The sequence below is a fragment of the Martes martes genome (genome assembly GCF_963455335.1).
Source record: "Martes martes genome assembly, chromosome: 13".
Classification (NCBI taxonomy): domain Eukaryota; kingdom Metazoa; phylum Chordata; class Mammalia; order Carnivora; family Mustelidae; genus Martes; species Martes martes.
In genome coordinates this window covers 14,224,072-14,241,468 of record NC_137901.1, presented here as the reverse complement: position 1 = coordinate 14,241,468, position 17,397 = coordinate 14,224,072, and the positions used below count along the sequence as shown (strand labels likewise).

At 37.2% G+C, this 17,397-nt stretch overlaps 1 protein-coding gene across 6 annotated transcripts in view; it reads left to right on the top strand.

The window, feature by feature from the left end:
- The first annotated feature begins 371 nt into the window (after positions 1-371).
- Positions 372-17,397, top strand: part of RELCH (RAB11 binding and LisH domain, coiled-coil and HEAT repeat containing) — a 118,124-nt gene continuing 101,098 nt past the window's right edge. For all 6 annotated transcript variants that reach the window (XR_013967824.1, XM_080821046.1, XM_080821045.1 and 3 more), the window contains exon 1: positions 372-903. Coding sequence is in view for 5 of the 6 variants with exons in the window: in XM_080821046.1 (XP_080677172.1) it covers positions 375-903 (529 nt within the window). In the remaining variant the exon portion in view is untranslated. The remainder of the gene's footprint in view (positions 904-17,397) is intronic.

Below are 17,397 nucleotides of genomic sequence, written 5' to 3'. Positions count from 1 at the left end.
GGAGTGGGGGCGGGGTTTTGCCTTTGAGCGGGGAGCGGGGCTTTCAATCTTCGCCCTCTGGTGTTGAGAACGGGCGGGGCTGGGGCAGGGCTTGGGCGGGGAGAGGGGGGCAGGACTCGCACCCTTTCTCGCGAGACTGAGACCAGGAAGACGCCTGCAGAGCCCCGCTGCTGGTGCAGCAGTGGCTGAGGTAGCGGGTGCTGCTGCATCGGACCTTCTGCCTCCGAGCCTACTCCTGGTCTCCGGGTGGGGAGGTGGGACGTGGCCAGGCCAGGATTGTGGAGGTGCGCAGTGCCCGCTGAGGCTTAGGGGGAATCCAGGCTGCGGCCTGTCAAAGCCAGTTAGGGAGGCGCCCACGGTCCTGACAGGATAAGATGGCGGCAATGGCGCCTGGAGGTAGTGGCAGCGGTGGCGGCGGTGTGAATCCATTCCTCAGCGATTCGGACGAGGACGACGACGAGGTAGCGGCGACCGAGGAGCGGCGGGCAGGACTTCGGCTGGGTTCCGGGAGCGGCCTAGATCCTGGCTCTGCGGACTCGCTATCGCCCCAAGATCCGGTGGCCTTAGGGAGCAGTGCGCGGCCAGGGCTCCCTGGGGAGGTGTCGGCGGCTGCGGTGGCATTGGGGGGCTGCGGGGAGACCCCTGCCCGATTGTCAATTGATGCGATCGCGGCTCAGCTGTTGCGCGATCAATACTTGCTGACCGCCCTGGAGCTGCACACCGAGCTGTTAGAGAGCGGCCGCGAACTGCCTCGGCTGCGCGACTACTTCTCCAATCCAGGCAACTTCGAAAGGCAGAGTGGGACCCCGCCAGGGGTGGGAGCGCCGGGGATCCCTGGAGCAGCCGGCGTTGGAGGCGGAGGAGGTCGGGAACCGAGTACGACGTCTGGCGGGGGACAGCTCAGTAAGTGAACACAGCCTGTCACTCCCGCAGGATGGTCGGGATTGTCGGGGAGGAGGTATTTCTGGGCGGGTAGTGCGTATTAGGAACATTTTAGAGAGAGTTGGAGGGGGGTGGGAGTCTTTTGCGGTGGAAGCAAAAGGATCTGGCACCGATTGTTCTCTGTGTGCCGCCAACCTTTGGCTGGACTTCGACTTGCTCCTGGTTCCTCTTGGCTTCGGTGTTGAAAAAATACCAGTTTCCAGTTCGCTGGCTGTTACGGGACTGCAGAAGTCTCCCTTGCAAACTGGCCTATCGCTTTAATCATTTTTCTTTTTCCTCCAATCTCCTAAATCACCTCTACCAGGAAATAGTGTTTCTTAAATTGCTTGCAGTAATTCCTTGACTCAAAGTCAAGAGGGGGAAAAGAACAGGGAATGTTCTTTACGCACAGATCCCCCAAAGTCCCTTTACTGTGGAATGACTTTCTCACTCAAAAACTGGGTTTTCTGCTGCCCAAAATATGTTTAAGTAAAGTCTTTTTAATTCCACTTCGATGCCTTAACTGCAAGAAGTTTCCAAAATGACAGAAAATACAAGGAGTAGGGTGGACAGGTTCTGCCTGTAGTCTATCTTGTGGTCCCACTACCTCGCAGTCTTTTTTTCTCTGCACAAGTTAGGAATTTCCTTTTTCACCGTGTTATAATCATTCTTAGCAGTACAGAGTAATTGTTTACCCCATCCATCATATATTTATAAGCGTTTCTTTGGGCTTGAAAACATACTATTAGGGATGTATTCTGGATTCCCAGATTCAGTTTTGGGAGGCATCGTGGATTTTCCCTTACTAATGGTATGAGAAGTTTTAATGTTATCAGATGAGGCCAACTGGAATTTACTAACAAATGTTAAATGTACAATTTTTAAATTGTAGTCTAATTGATTATTTTTTCTTTGTACTTTTGAATGGTGTCGGAGACTTCTATTGCCAAATCTAGATGTAATGCAAGTGCAAAGAGTACATTTTCTGTCCTGGTAAATTCTAGGCACATTTCCCTCTTTGATATGGAATTTTCTCAGTAGGTGTAAGTTCCTTACTCAGTATGTAGGATAATCATTTCAGGAAGAGATTTTTCCCATTGCTGGGTAGCCTAAATGTCACCTTTGTAAATGCTTCCCACACTCTCCGTGTTTAGTTAGTTGCATCTGTCTTTCTCTCTCTTTTTTCCCTTAGTTGCTTGTTTCATTGTGCTTTCATATGTAAACTATAGTCTTTAATTATTTTGTATTTGATTTGTTGACAGTATCATTTTTCTCCATTAAATAGTCACTTCTTGAGGGATATCCTCATATTCTTCATACTTTGTACAGTCCTTGGCTGTAAGTTATGTTATGTTGGGCATAACTTAATTGCATCTGCTATGGTTTTCTACCATGTTAATAAAGTGAAATAGGTTATTCCTTACTTCATGACTTCATTCTATTTGAAAGAATTTCTGTGCCTCCTTATTACAGTTTGATATCACTGTTCATACTGAAAATTTCTCATTAAAACTTTTTGTATACAGGGATGCCTGGGTGGCTCAGTTGGTTAAGCAGCTGCCTTCGGCTCAGGTCATGATCCCAGCGTCCTGGGATCGAGTCCCACATCGGGCTCCTTGCTCCGCAGGGAGCCTGCTTCTCCCTCTAACATTCTGTCTGCCTGTGCTCACTCTCTCTCTCTTTCTCTGACAAATAAATAAATAAAATCTTTAAAAAAAAAAAAACTTTTTGTATACAGAAATCGTTATGGAGCACCTACGTGGGTCAGTTGACTGGGGATCAGATTCTTGGTTTAGGCTGGGGTAGTGATTGCTGGTGGTGAAGTCTGCGCTGCATAGGGTTCCCTGCTCAGTGGGGAGTCTGCTTGGGATTCTCTCTCTGTTCTCTCCCCTACATGTGTGTGTGTTCTCTCTCTCTCTCTCTCTCTTTTTCTCTGAAATAAATACATCTTAGAAAAAAAAGAGAGAGAGAGATACTTACATTTATAATTTAGACTCTGTTGCTTCTCGGCCTTTTGGCTAAGATCATGTGTATAATTTAGACTCTAAGCAGCATTTTCAAATTAACAAAAAGGAAATGAGCAAAAGAGAAAAAAAAAAGTTATCTGTAATCTTGCCAATGATATATGCCTAACCTGTCTTTTTCATGCATGTATTTTAAAAAGTAAACATTGGACTAACCTGTTTCATATAGCTTTATATTGATAGGCACTATAATTGTTATCATCAACTTTGATGTAAGATTGCACACATAAAATGCACCTGTTTCAAGATACAGTTTGATGAGTTTTGAAAAACTTTATAGTGTTTTGCAGATATTTTTCCCAGTATGGTTTGCTGTGTTGTTTTCTACATTTTTGTTTGTTTTCTGCATTTTTTCAAGTTCAGTTAATCAGTTTTTTTCTTTAGTGATTCATGTTCTTTGTGTCCTACATAAACAATATTTACCAATCCCAGGTTGCAGAAATTTTCTTCTAGAAGTCTTAGCGTTTTAGCTTTTAATTTAGTTTTGTGATGGCAAGACTATTTTAATTAAAGTTATAAAAAGAAGAAATATTTCTTAAATACTCTTTCTATAAATGTGTACACGTAGCATGAACTTTAGTACAGCTTAAATACAAATGCATTGTATATTTCAAAATATCGGTGCCTGTAAGTGTCTTAATCCAGTTAGAAAATAGATAAATATTAATATAAGTCTGTAAGTCTGTGCTTAGTACCATGTTTTAAAGATTTTGACTAAGCCCCTGATTGCACAAATTATATTTTAGGAATTCAGAGGATGTTTCTCTAGGATTGAGCTACTGCCTCCTTTTAAATGTCCCCTATATTCAAGTGTAGCATGTTGATTGCTACTAATTGGATTATGATTTTATAATACTCAATAAGAGCATCATAGTTCATTATAAACAGTGTTAAAATTGAGAGTATGGATTATCTAAAACATTAAATTATTTTTATTTCTTTTTCTCTAAATTTGATTGATGTGTTTGATCTGAAACTTAATAATACTTCAAAAAACAATAAATATATAACCAAAAGTAGTTTCTTTCTTTCACTGATGTCTAAAAACAATTTAATTTTGCAAGATTTACTGAATCATTTAAAAAAAGAAAAAAAGACTTACTGAATTATTTATTAAAAGTCTGTTGACCTAGGTAAATAGTATGGTTGTGCTATTAAAATACTTTAAGAAGTCTTCATACTGTATTTAACCTTTTTTTCTTGGGTGGAAGAATAATTCATATTTATAAAACATTCAAATGGTAAAAGAATTACAGCTTTATAAGTTTGGTATTTTCAGTAGAAGAATTTTTTTTTTAAGACTTTATTTACTTATTTATTTACTTAGAGGGAGCACATGGGAGCACGAGGGGGGTGGGGGAAGGGAGGCAGAAGGGAGAGAGGGAGAGAGAGACTCTAAAGCAGACTCCAGGAGTTGAGTGTGGAGCCCAAATGTGGGGCTCGAGATCAAGATATAAGCCGAAATCAGGAGTTGATGGGTCAACAGACTGAGCCACCCAGGTGTCCCATAGATTTGTATTAACTAAAAAATTTACTTCTAGCAAATGATCTAAGGAAGTTTCAGTGTTTGTTAAATTGTAGCATCTTTGTGAGATTTTCTACTAGATCTATTTAGTGAACTAATTATATCTTTATATACACACATTATATATATGTATTTCTTTTTTCCTCTGTATTTTTGCCAAATGGGCCAGAATAAATTTCCATTTAGTAATTATTTTGCTTTTCAGTTAGATTGCAAGATAAAAATTGAGGCAATGTCATTGATTAACACTGAACAGATTGTGCTGTCTTTGTCCGAGTAATGCTGGCTCCTCTTGAAGTCTTAAGAACTGATTAAAATTGGACTGTAATTTCATAGATGAGCCCGGCTTTTTTTTTTTATAGTACAGGCAGTAGGTGATCAAATGGGAAAAACAAGTAACTTAATACCTTTCAGTGATGGATTTCTTTTAATCTGTATTTACCATGTCTTCAAGTTTTTATAAGGTAGCTTGTCAGGAGGCAGGCATTTATGAATGAATGTGATAATTTCATTTGTGATCCTACAGCCTTCTTGAGTCATTTTCCTTCTTTTTAAAATTTTCTGTTTCATGATCCTACCTGTCTTTTCTCAGAACTCACAAAGTTTACACATCTCATTGTTGTCAGTGTTCTTTTTTCAGTATCACCAATGCTAACATGTCAAGATTTACCATCTTCCAGCATTCCCATCTCTTCCACTTTACAAAGTAGTTCTGCCCTTGTTGGGTTGAATTTGAGTTTAGTGCTTCCTCTGGCTTCTGAGAAAGAAAACATCAATAAAATATCTCTGATATTTTTGGGTTCACTGCTTTTAGCTGAATGAGACTTTCTACTATTTTCTGGATCCTGTACATTCCCAAATTTATCTGTTGCATAACTTACCATTTTTCTTGCCTATATCTGTCTAGTACTTTCAACATTATTATTAATTCTGATAAAAATTTAATCAGATATTGTCACTGGCTAGCATAGTGACTTGAATATAGTTGGTATTCAATATTTTATGTTGATCAGTATATTAAATTATGTAATCAGGATTGTAGGAATCCAAGTGATGTTTAGTGCAGGTCCTTGAGCTTATGTTCTTGGAGAAGAGACAAGACCAACACATGACAGAACTGTAGAATAGTCATCTGTCATACAGATAGTAGAGTAAGCATTCAGATATAGAAGAATTACTGTTGATTGTGGTAATGAAATGGCCCTTGTGGAGAAAGTGAAATTTTGAATAGTTACTTTATTATTTGGCCCTATTTAGACACTTTATCTTGTGTGAGGAAAAGGAAGTGAGGGTAAAGAAAAGATAATATTTATTTTATATTTTGCCTTATTTAAAACATCTGGGAATGGTTCCCCATTATCTGGCTCTGCTAAATAAAGTGATTCCATATGGGTACTTGGAAAAATGCAGTGTGATGTTTCAAACCATTGTGGTATTTTGGCTGAGAGGAACCAAGATAAGACTATTAATCAAGGAAAACAGACCTTATTTCTGTCAAAAATTAAAATTATACTATTTGTTAGAAGGAAAGTTAGTGATCTTCAGAATATATGCTTGTTTGTTTTTTAAAAAACTTCATTGGAAAAAACTTCTCAATTTGTGTAATTTTCATTTTGTTTGGTATTTTTAGGTTAAAAACGAAGTTTGGTTAATTTAGTTAATTTTTTTATGGCTTTTAACTATGCCTCTCTCACCCATGATCTTATGATGAAAAACATTTGTCTTGGTCTAAAAATGTAGTTTTATGTTTAAATTACAAATATCATTTGAGGGGTGCCTGGGTGGCACAGTCAACTAAGCGCGGGACTGACTCTTAATTTCTGCTCAGGTCGTGATCCCAGTGTTCTGATCTCAGGGTCCTGAGATGGAGCACTGCATGGGACTCGCTGCTGAGCATGGAGTCTGCTGAAGTTTCTCTTCTCCCTCTGGCCCTCCCTGCGTCGGCTCTCTCTCTCTTTATGAAATACATAAATCTATAATTAAAAAAAACACAAATATCAGTTGAGAAAGGCCTATTGTTTTTACTGGCTTTGACCTATAAGTACTATGAGATTTGAGGATTAATTATGGTTTGTAAATTATTTATACTAGAAATATATTTATTAATATTTAAGTAAATAGTGTTTTGCTATTTGTCCATATTTTGAATACAGTGCCCCCTTTGATTTTTGGGGATTTGCTTTAGTTTTATTTTATTTTGAATGATAAGTTATTTCTTCATTTTTGTCTGGAATTTGCCTACCTTTTTTGTTACCTTATACTGAATATCATGTATTAATTAAATTTGCAAAAATTAACTGTAAAAAATCATTTTTTGCTTGCAAATTATATATCTTACAAATATAAGGATTAATAAAGAAAACTTTTATTTATGTATTCATTTGAGAGCAGATGGGTGCATGCAAGCAGCAGGAATGGGGCAGAGGAGAAGAAGAGAGAGAGAATCTTAAGCGGGCTCCACACCCAACGTGGAGCCCCAGGGGGTCTCAGTCTTATGACCCTAAGATCATGACCTGAGCCAAAATCAAGAGCCTGACACTTAACCTACTGAGCCATCCAGGAACCCCTATGCCAATAGCTCTTTATTGTGTTGTATGGGTGTCCTATAAATATTCTCTGTATGTGTGTGGAAGTGGAATTAGAAAAGGACCTAGCAACAGCCTTAAGGTTTCTAATTTTTCTAGTCAGTAGTAGTTTTTTATTAAAGATGTTCTTTACAATCATGGTAAGAATCGAAACTTTTTTTTTTTCTTTTTTCCATCAGAGGGAGATGTGTGAGTAAGGAGAGTTAATCCAGGAATGTAAGGTGGAATGAGGAGTTATGAATGTATCCCCAAAATTTCTAGTCCATTTTTATCATTGTTCTTAATGATGAATATTTGCATTTTGTGCCCTTTAATAAGTCATAATAGTAAGAATACCAATTTTTGTCTCCTAAACTTTTGAATACGATGTCCATATCAAAAAGGTAGCCTGCATCAGTGGGTAATTTTTGAATCTGTAGTCTCACTGGACTCTTCCCAACAAATTTTTTATAAGCAGTATTGTCTTCTGAGTGTAGTTTTGATAAAAATAGACGTGTGATACAAAGTTTGGAAGGTAAAAGTATACTCATGCACTGTTGGGGTCACACACTTGAGAATAATTTGGTGATATCAATCACATTTAAAAAATAGTCTTTAATCTCTACTTCCATTTCTGTAATGTATTATAGACATACATGCTCATTTGCATTAAAATAATTAGAACCAAGATTTTTAAAATATCATTTATAAGTAAAGGTATTAAAGATTGAAAACAACCTAACGCACCTGGATGGCTCAGTCAGTTTAGCATTCCACTCTTTTTTTTTTTTTTTTTTTTTTTTTTTTTCAGATTTTATCTATTTATTTGACAGACAGATCACAAGTAGGCAGAGAGGTGGGCAGAGAGAGAGGAGGAAGCAGGCTCCCCGCTGAGCAGAGAGCCGGATGCGGGGCTCGATCCCAGGACCTTGGGATCATGACCTGAGCCAAAGGCAGAGGCTTTAACCCACTGAGCCACCCAAGCGCCCCAAGCATTCCACTCTTGATTTTGACTCAGGTTATGATCTCAGAGATCAAGCCCCATGTTGGGCTTCTTCCTCAGCGGGGAGTCTGCTGGTTTCCCTCTCCCTCTGCCCCTCCCATGCTCACTTGCATGCTTTCTCTCCCTTTTAAATAAATAAATGAATAAGTCTTAAAAAAAAAAAAGTTTGAAAACAACCTAAATATGCAACAGTAAAGGATTGGTTAATTTAAGCAGAATAGTCTATATGTGCTGATGTGGAATGATCACCAAGATATATTATAAATTGAATAATTTAGGATGCAGCCAGTATGTAAATATTTCCATTTATGTACAAAAAGGGAGAAATTTCCATATGCCTAGCGTAAAAGACACATACAGAAGAGTCTAAACAGTGATTGATGCCACAGAGGAGGATTGCTGATTGGGAGATAGGCACAGGGGCTTACCTTTCTTTTATGCCCTTTTCTATTTTACCACAAATCATGTCTTTAGTGGCAGGACTCAGATTCCGGCCCAGATCACTAACTTCAAAGTCTGCATTCTTTCCATTACACCACAGCTACTATTTTATGTCACCTTTAAAATAGCTTATCACGATTCTTAGGTCATGTTAGTGTATGATCCGCCATTCTCCTTAATGCAGAAGGCAGGTCAGGTAGGCTAAAACTAACCATTTAAAAAACAGTCAAAGTGACAAACTGTAGCACCACACTAAGACAGAGGTGAATAGTCTGCCTAAAGCTTCACCTAATTCAAGATGTCCATGTTACACAGCACTTAACTTAATCTAACTCAGGACATACATGTCTTACATGTGATTGTAGGATATCTGGGCCATAGACCAGGATCAGCTGAGCTTCAAATTAGAGCCAGATGTAGTCACTAATTGTTCTTCTGAATGAAATAATCTTATAAGGCTGAATTTGTTTGTATTCTCTTTTTCAGTCTTGAAGTTTTGCTGCATGGTTACATCTGAGTTTCTGGTGTAGTCATGGAGCATGACTAACTAAAGCCTCAAGGAGGAGACCACAGTTGCAATCATGGGTGTAGCTTTCTTCCAGATTTTCCCACCCAGTATTTCAAAAATTCCCAGCAATCAGAAATGATGTTCATTTGTTTTGGCAACCAGTTGGTCCTGTTGTAGGTAGATAAGATTGCTCACTCAAAGTAGTGTCATCATATTTTCTGTTATTTCTGACCGTCTGTCAGTTCTTTGCTTGTGTGCTGCCTTAGTTAAGGCCTTTAGCTCACATCTGGACCATCAGTTTTAACCTTATAACTGGTTCATGTGCTTTTAATCTTTTCTTCCATTCTTGTTCTTACTTGATTTTAAAAGCTATTTATTCATATCATTCCAGCTAAAACCTTTTAAAATTGCTTCCTCCTGTCTAAAGCAACTTTTTCCAACTCTTATTAGCAAAATTGTATATTACATACAGAAAAAAAGAATTTATAAACCTGTTTAGAAATTTTAATTTTTTGCCAGTTTTTGCATAGTATGATAAAAGTGACTATAAAATATTTTACCATGGATATGTATAATAAAGTTCTTTCTAAAATGTTGTTTCTTCTTGCCTTTTCAGCCATGTTGTCCATACACAAAACTTTTAGTATACTTACATTGTTTACTCAATGTCCCTTAAACATGTTTTATATTTTAGTGACTTTGTACCTTTTTCCTTCTCTGAGAATGCTTATTCCCTGTTGTCCTTTTTTTTTCCCCCCCAGATTTTGTGTATCCTTAAAGGAAGGTCCAGTTTATGTTCCTTCCTCTCCCTGAAGCTTCTCCAGCCCATAGTGAGCTCTGAATCCTCTAACTTGTGGTATTTTTTAAAATCTGTTCCACTTATGGAAATTAATTATTTAGAGACTTGTGAATTTACATGTCTTACTAATGACCTTTTTTCCCCTAACGCACAGTGCCTAACATTGTGCCTGCGAAAAAGCTTTGAATGTTGAAGCTGTGTTAAAGAAATGATCTGTAGGTAGATAGTCATTTCCTTTAAATATATGAGTTTAGAATATTCCTTGTGAAAATTAGCCTTTTCCTCTATAGCCTATTCCCTCAACTCTGTCTGAGCAAAGCTGAGTCAAGTCTGATCTTTCTGAAGCCATTCACAGTATCAAGCCCAACTTACCTGGCATCTGGGAGATCTGAACCTACATGTTCTTAGGTATTATTGAAGAAACTTAATGGTTTAGAGCTCAGGCCTCCAAATCAGAGAGCTCAACTTTACATTTCTACTCTGCTACTTTCTAATTGCAGCACTCTGCATACTCTGTTTCTTCTCCTGTAGAAAGCAGATGGCAGGGCACCTGGGGGGCTCAGTCAGTTGAGCGTAGGACTCTTGATTTCTGCTCCAGTCATGATCTCAGGGTCCTGGGATCAAGCCCTGAGTTGAGCTCTGTGCTCAGCAGGGAGTCTGCTTGAGGATTCCCAGCCACACAACCCCCCTACCCCCCTGTGCTGCCCCCGTGCCCACATGTATGTGTTCATGCTCTCTCTCAAATAATCTTAAAAAAAGCAGATGCCAATGACTCCTCTCCTCTTGCAGGGGTTGTTATGAGGTTAAGTAAAGTTATCCATGGAAAGTGTCTGGCACAGAATAAGTATTCTAGACATGTTAAAAATACAATTATTGATAATGGTTTTTAATAATCCTTCTCTTTGCCTGACAGTTCTTATGGTAAAATCATCCCATGCTGTAGAAATTTTAGCTTAAGTAAATAGTTTGTTATAAAATTTCAGCATTTAAATCTCTTCCTAATTTTCAGTCTTTTGGAAGTCTAGTTCATTGTGGAATCTTCTGATAAAGAGGAGAGTACGGCGGACTGCAAGCTGAGAGACTGGGTTTCTGTTCCTGGCTTACTCTCAGATTAGTTTATTTAAACCTTTAACATACAATGGTCTAATCGTATCGTTGTTATCTGTGTACATGACTTAACTCCAGTGGTTTATAAGCTTATTTAAGGCAAGGACCAAATCTTACTGGATTTTATACTTCCCACTAAGGGTTAGTAAATACTGAATGAATACATAACTCTGTATTCTTATCTGTAAAAATGAGGGGATTGGACGATCTCTGCGATTCCTTCTTGCTCTCAAATATTTTAAACATGGGAGTCAGTGAAGTGAGCCCCAGCACTGGAGGAGAATTGAGCATCAGAAATTATAAATGTAAGTTTTGCCTTTGACAGATCTCTAAGGTCCATAATTAATTTAGGCAGATAGCATATTAAAATGTTTTTACATGGTCTCAGGTTTAAAGATAATTACTTTTAAGGGAAATTTATTATCTTTCTTTTATTGAATTTCTATAATATACATTCCTTTGTTATGTATTATGACATAGATTTATTTAGGCATGGTTCAGTAAATCACCTTTACTGAAAAAATTGAAATAAAAATCTAATTGTTTGGTAATGCTTTACTCCCTATCCTTTCATTAGGAATTGGGTGCTTTCATTACTTTTTACTTATTAAACGCTCATATTATAAAAAGTATTACACGTCTTTGAGGGTAGAGTGCCAAAATACAAAGAAGAGTATGTAGTGAAAATTTTAATTCTACTCATCTGAGTTGATTACTATTAATAACTTATTCTGTGTGTTTACAGAAATATTTAATAAGCATACACAACACACCTACATGGACTTTTATATCACATCCTTTAAAATTATCCTTTAATACCTTACTGTACCTTCCTGTCAGTAACCTGGTACACAGTAGTTGATCAATAAATGTTTAATTGAATTAACCAGTACTCTTTACCAATCAGCAGCTGATCAATTACATTTAGATTTTATAGTACTGTATAATTTCCATAAAAAATACTTTTTTGGGGCACCTGGGTGGCTCAGTGGGTTAAAGCCTGTGCCTTTGGCTCAGGTCATGATTTCAGGGTCCTGGGATCAAGCCCCGCACCAGGCTCTTTGCTCAGCAGGGGGCCTGCTTCTGTGCCTACTTGTGATCTCTCTCTCTCTGTCAAATGAATAAATAAAATCTTTAAAAAAAATACTTTTTCAAGGATCTGAAACTAATTTTTTGAACTATTGTAAAAGTACATCCTGCATCAGTGCTAAAATATTTAATGTAAATATAAGTGAGACTTTGGTATGTGGTTTATAAAATTAATATGCATGCTTTAAAGTCACACTGTGTGTAATGTTTTAGTTCTCGGACCTAAGTTAAAACCTGCATACAGGTTTTACCAGTTTGCCTGCTATGATGAAACTTCCGGGCCATTCAGTTTCTTAAGTTATAAAATGAATTATTAAGAAGTTACACAATCCTAGAATTTGATGAAATGCTTTGTGGTGTACTTTATTTTAGAATATGGTAGATTTTTTCTAAATAAAAGGAGTAGTTTTCAAGCTCTCTCTTTTAGAGTACTTAGAAAGGCACTTAACCTGTAAAGAATTGTGGCTGGATCTACAGAAGCATATTTCTCTTAGGACTATAGGATTGATTACCTGTTACTAGTCTGAAAATCCAAAGTACATTGTATTTACAAAATCTGTTATAGTTTAGTTCAATCAAAATTGAAATTACTGTTTTTATTAGTAGTTTTTTCCTTTTCTGACACGGTAGAGTAAATTTTAATGAATTAGGAGATTTTTACTTTTGTGACATCATAGTTATTATTTAGAAAGGTGTCAGATGTTCTTTTTTGGAAAATATGAAGCTGTTGGCTTGTACCAAAATATTTTTCAATGGCCATAATAATACCAAGTTGAAAATTAAACTAGGTGTTTGTTTTCCCCAAGGACTCTCCCATTGTTAGATAACTTTGAAACCTTCAGAGAAATAATAACAGTATAATGGAGGAATAATGTATGGTGGTTAAACAGCTCTAATCTAGACCTATATGTATGATTAAACATATGAATAGGAGGAGAAAGAAAAAAACTAGAAAACTAACAGTAGATGAATACTTAACATAATAAAAAATATTTATCTGAAATCAACAATCAACATCATCCTTAACATTTCATGAAATCAGAAGTGAGACTGTGAGGACTGATGTCACAATACCAGAATATTGGTTGATAAAAGTTGATCCTGTTGGGTGTGCATGTTTTAATACACACGTTAGGGACATCAGAATGAGGAGCTAAGACATGCGACTAAGAATAGAGGATGTAGTTCTTAAAAGTTGAGTTTCTGGTTAGGGCAGTAATGGCCAGATAAACTAATATATCAGGAAAATCTAGATGTTAGCTATAAGGTCAAAGAATGTGAATTAAAAATTCACACACACACTTATTTTTCAAAGAGTGTTCAAGATCATCAGCAATCAGAGATGCATAATTAAGCAATACACAGTTTTATAGTGTGTTAAATTGGTGAGATTAAAAATAATACCAAGTATTGGAATTATAAACTGCTGGAACTTAGACTGTTATAAACTGGAACTTAGATTGCTATATATACTTATTAGGGGAAGCCTTTTAAGCAATATGTATTGATAACCTTAATGATCTGGCAAATTCTTACCACATAAGCCTCAATTTCAAACAGTAGAGGGAAAACATTTAAAAAAAAATTTTTGTCATTTAAGGCGATAATAGTAGCTATTTCCAGTATTACAGCTTTAATTATTAAAATCTAGGAGTCAGTGGATCCTATCAATGTTTAACTTAACAAGTTTTATTTTTTCCCACATTTTGAAAATTTCAAACTTAAAGAAAAGTTGAGAGAATTTTAATACCTATACCCACCACTAGATTACACAGTTCACCTTCTACTCTACTTGCATTGGCTTATATCTAGATATTTCTCCAACCCTCTATTCATCCAAAAATCCACCCTATCTTTATGTATTTCAAATTAAGCTGCAGATATCTTTTAAAATCTTTAGTATGCCTGTCATTACTAAGAGCTCAATACTAAGAGCTCAAGAATCTTTTCTTTTGAGGTAAAATTTAAACACAACAAGATATGTAAGTTTTAAGTGTCTCATTTGATGAGTTTCGACAAAAGAGTGCACCTGTGATAACCCAAACTCCTATTAATACATATCTCCCCCAAAAGTTCCATCATGCTCTTTCCCTGTTAGCCCCGCACTCCAGGAACCATTATTATGATTTTTTTCCTGCTATAAATTACTATTGTGTGGCCTAAAACACCTCTTAAGTGAACTTATACAGTGTGTACTCTTGTGTAAGGCTTCTTTCATTCAGCATTGAGATTCACTCATGTTGTATATATCATAGTGTTTTTTTAAATTGCTGAGTAATGTTCCTGAGTTCAGCCCATTTTTAATGTGAACTTTCTGTTTTAAGTAGTCTCTCTGCCCAGTGTGGGGTCAAACTCAAGAACCCGAGATCAAAAGTTTACATACTCTACCAACTGAGCCAGCCCCTTTAATATGAACTTTTGATACTTTGGTGGTTCCTATTGTTTTTGATATTTCTTGGCTTGTGCTTAAAAGAGATTATGCTATAATGAGGAATACTGTATTACTTGTTTTTTGCCATTTTTGCTTGTGCTGTCTTAAAATGTAATAGCAAATTATTATTTATCAGATACAATTAAATTGCAAGAAAATTAAATGCTTCCTTGAATAGAAACACAATGTTCTTTTTTTTTTAATTGAGAGAGCACAAGTGGGAGGAGAGGGAGAAGCAGGCTCCCTGCAATTTCAGGGAGCAGGGCTCGATTTCAGGACCCTGGGATCATGACTTGAGCCGAACAAAGGCAGACGCTCAACCCACTGAGTCACCCAGATGCCTCGAAACTCAGTGTTCTAAGAAGAGCGTTATATATAGAATTTCACTTAGTTTACCTTAACAGGAATTTAAAGATAAGGTAGATTGATAATGACATGGTTTTATTTGAAGTCAATCACTTCAGTTATTGATGTGTACTAATTGTTTTAAAAGAAGATGGTGGGGGGCACCTGGCTGGCTCAATCAGAGGGTCATGAGTTCGAGTTCCATGTTAGGTATTGCGATTACTTAAATAAATAAATAAATAAACTACCAAAAAAAAAGGAAGATGGGGAGCCCTACATGAGGTCCAAATCTGTTTCTGTAATTTGCATTCATTTGTTCTGATTCTGGTTTCTGAACAGAGATAATCTATTTCCTTAGATCAATATATAGTTAAGTACTTTATAAAGTAATATTTTAATTAAAAAAAAAACTTGACCTGGCCTCTAAATTGTCCTTTTTTTTTTTGCATTAGCTAGTTAGGTCATCCATAATAAGTATCTGCTTTGATTTCCTCGCCCAAGTGAGAATATTAACGTAGAGCTTTCTGTTTAGGGACCCTTAAAAATCTGGTGTAAGCTAAGGATTCTCCCCATCACCACAGTGCACTTAAAACACAGAACCTCTGAAACTCTATTCACCTTTTGTATCATTACAAATTCAGTAAATGAAGTCTTCAGGAATAATTTTGTTTTCTCTCTTTTACTTAAACCCACATCCATTGTTTTAGCAGGACATGTAGTTCTACATTAAAAGCATGACCTGGGGGCGCCTGGGTGGCTCAGTGGGTTGGGCCTCTGCCTTCAGCTCAGGTCATGATCCAGGGTCCTGGGATCAAGCCCCACATTGGGCTCTCTGCTCGGCAGGGAGCCTGCTTCCCCCTCTCTCTGCCTGTCTCTCTGCCTACTTGTGATCTCTCTCTCTGTCAAATAAATAAAATAAAATCTTTAAAAAAAAAATAAGTAAAAATAAAAGCATGACCTGAATCTGACTTCTACTCACACTTCTACTGCCGCTATTCTAGTTTAAATCTTACTGTCTCTTACCCACTTGACCATAAGAGCCTCTTTTTTTATAATTTAAGTTTTTACTTACATTCCTGTTAACATACAGTGTAATATTAGTTTCAGGTGTACAATAGTGATTCATCACTTCCAAACAACTCCTGGTGCTCCTCCGGACAAGTACCCTCTTTAATCCCCACGCCCTATTTAACACCCCCCCCCCCCGCACCTCCCATCTAGTAACCTTCAGTTTGTTCTCTAAAGTTGAAAGTCTGTACTTGGCTTTGTCTCTCCATCACTTTTTTTTTTTTTTTTTTTTTTTGCTTTTGCTCATTTGTTTTGTTTTTTAAATTCCACATCTGAGTGAAATCATAGAGTATTTGTCTTTCTCAGACAGACTTCACTTCACATAATACTGTCTACCTTAATTGGTCTCTCCACAGATCACTTTCCTTATAGCATATATAAGCATATATAAGCCAAAATGATTTTGATTAAAAATTGGTTAAATGATTAAAAATTGTGTGCTTTGTTGTTTCCCTTTGTATTTGAAATAGAGTTCAAACTGTTCACAGTGGCTTTCCGATTATTTACACTAGCCTCTGTTGTTACTGCCCCAGGTCTGCCTGAAACTCTTACCTATTCTCACCTCTTCAGAAAAGGGCTTTGTCTGAGTACACAATATTATACCCCAACCTACCTACTACTCAGGCTTTGTCGTTTTTTTCTAAGATTTTATTTATTTATTTGAGAGAGAGAGACAGAGAGAGAGCACAAGCAGGGGGAAGGACAGAGGGAGAATTAGACTCCACGCAGAGCACGGAGCCTGACGGGGGCTCTCAGTCCCAGGACCCTGAGATCATGACCTGAGCTGAAGACAGAGGCTTAAGTGACTGAGCCACCCAAGCGCCCCTGGCTTTGCTTTGTTTTATTTTCTTTATACCATTTTGATCATCTGAATTAATTAATTTTCTTTTTTTAACTTACATACTGTTCTCTTCCCCACTGTAGATTGTTTTCTAAGAACAGGGACTTTACCGGTCTTGCTGACACTGAATGCCCTGCACTTAAGAGGGTGCCTGACAAATTGTAATAGGATATGAAGTATTTTCAAGTATTAAGTGCAGTTCAATAAGTCTTGCCCTAAGTTGAATACTTGAGTTTCTATTTCTTTTGTTTCCTATATAGTAAAACAGCAATATTTTTTATAATAATGACACCAACACTTGCAAAATTCTACAGTGTCTTCTGAGTAAGAATGCTAGGCAGTTGTGTGCTATCTCAGAAAGAGTAAAAAGCTTAGCCAGTTTTTACTGAGGAACCACCTTCCTTGGAAAGCTGAGTGTTCAACTGTAACCAGTTCTGCATGTTTAAATTTAATATAGTTGAGATGTTTTTCTATAAACTAATTTTCCCTTCTCTACTGTTTTGCTTTTCTACAGGGTATCTTTTGGCATACTATTTCTTTATCAGTTTTTTCACTGCTATGTACCCCAAATCTACAACAGTACCTGGTACAGATTAGGTGCTCCATAAATGTTTAGTAAATGAATAAGTGATAACAACCCTTTAAAAACATTAATGCTGCCCTTGGCTTGGGGATCATATAAAAACAGGACTCAGGCCACATTTGGCTCAGGCTTTAGCTGGCCAACTCCT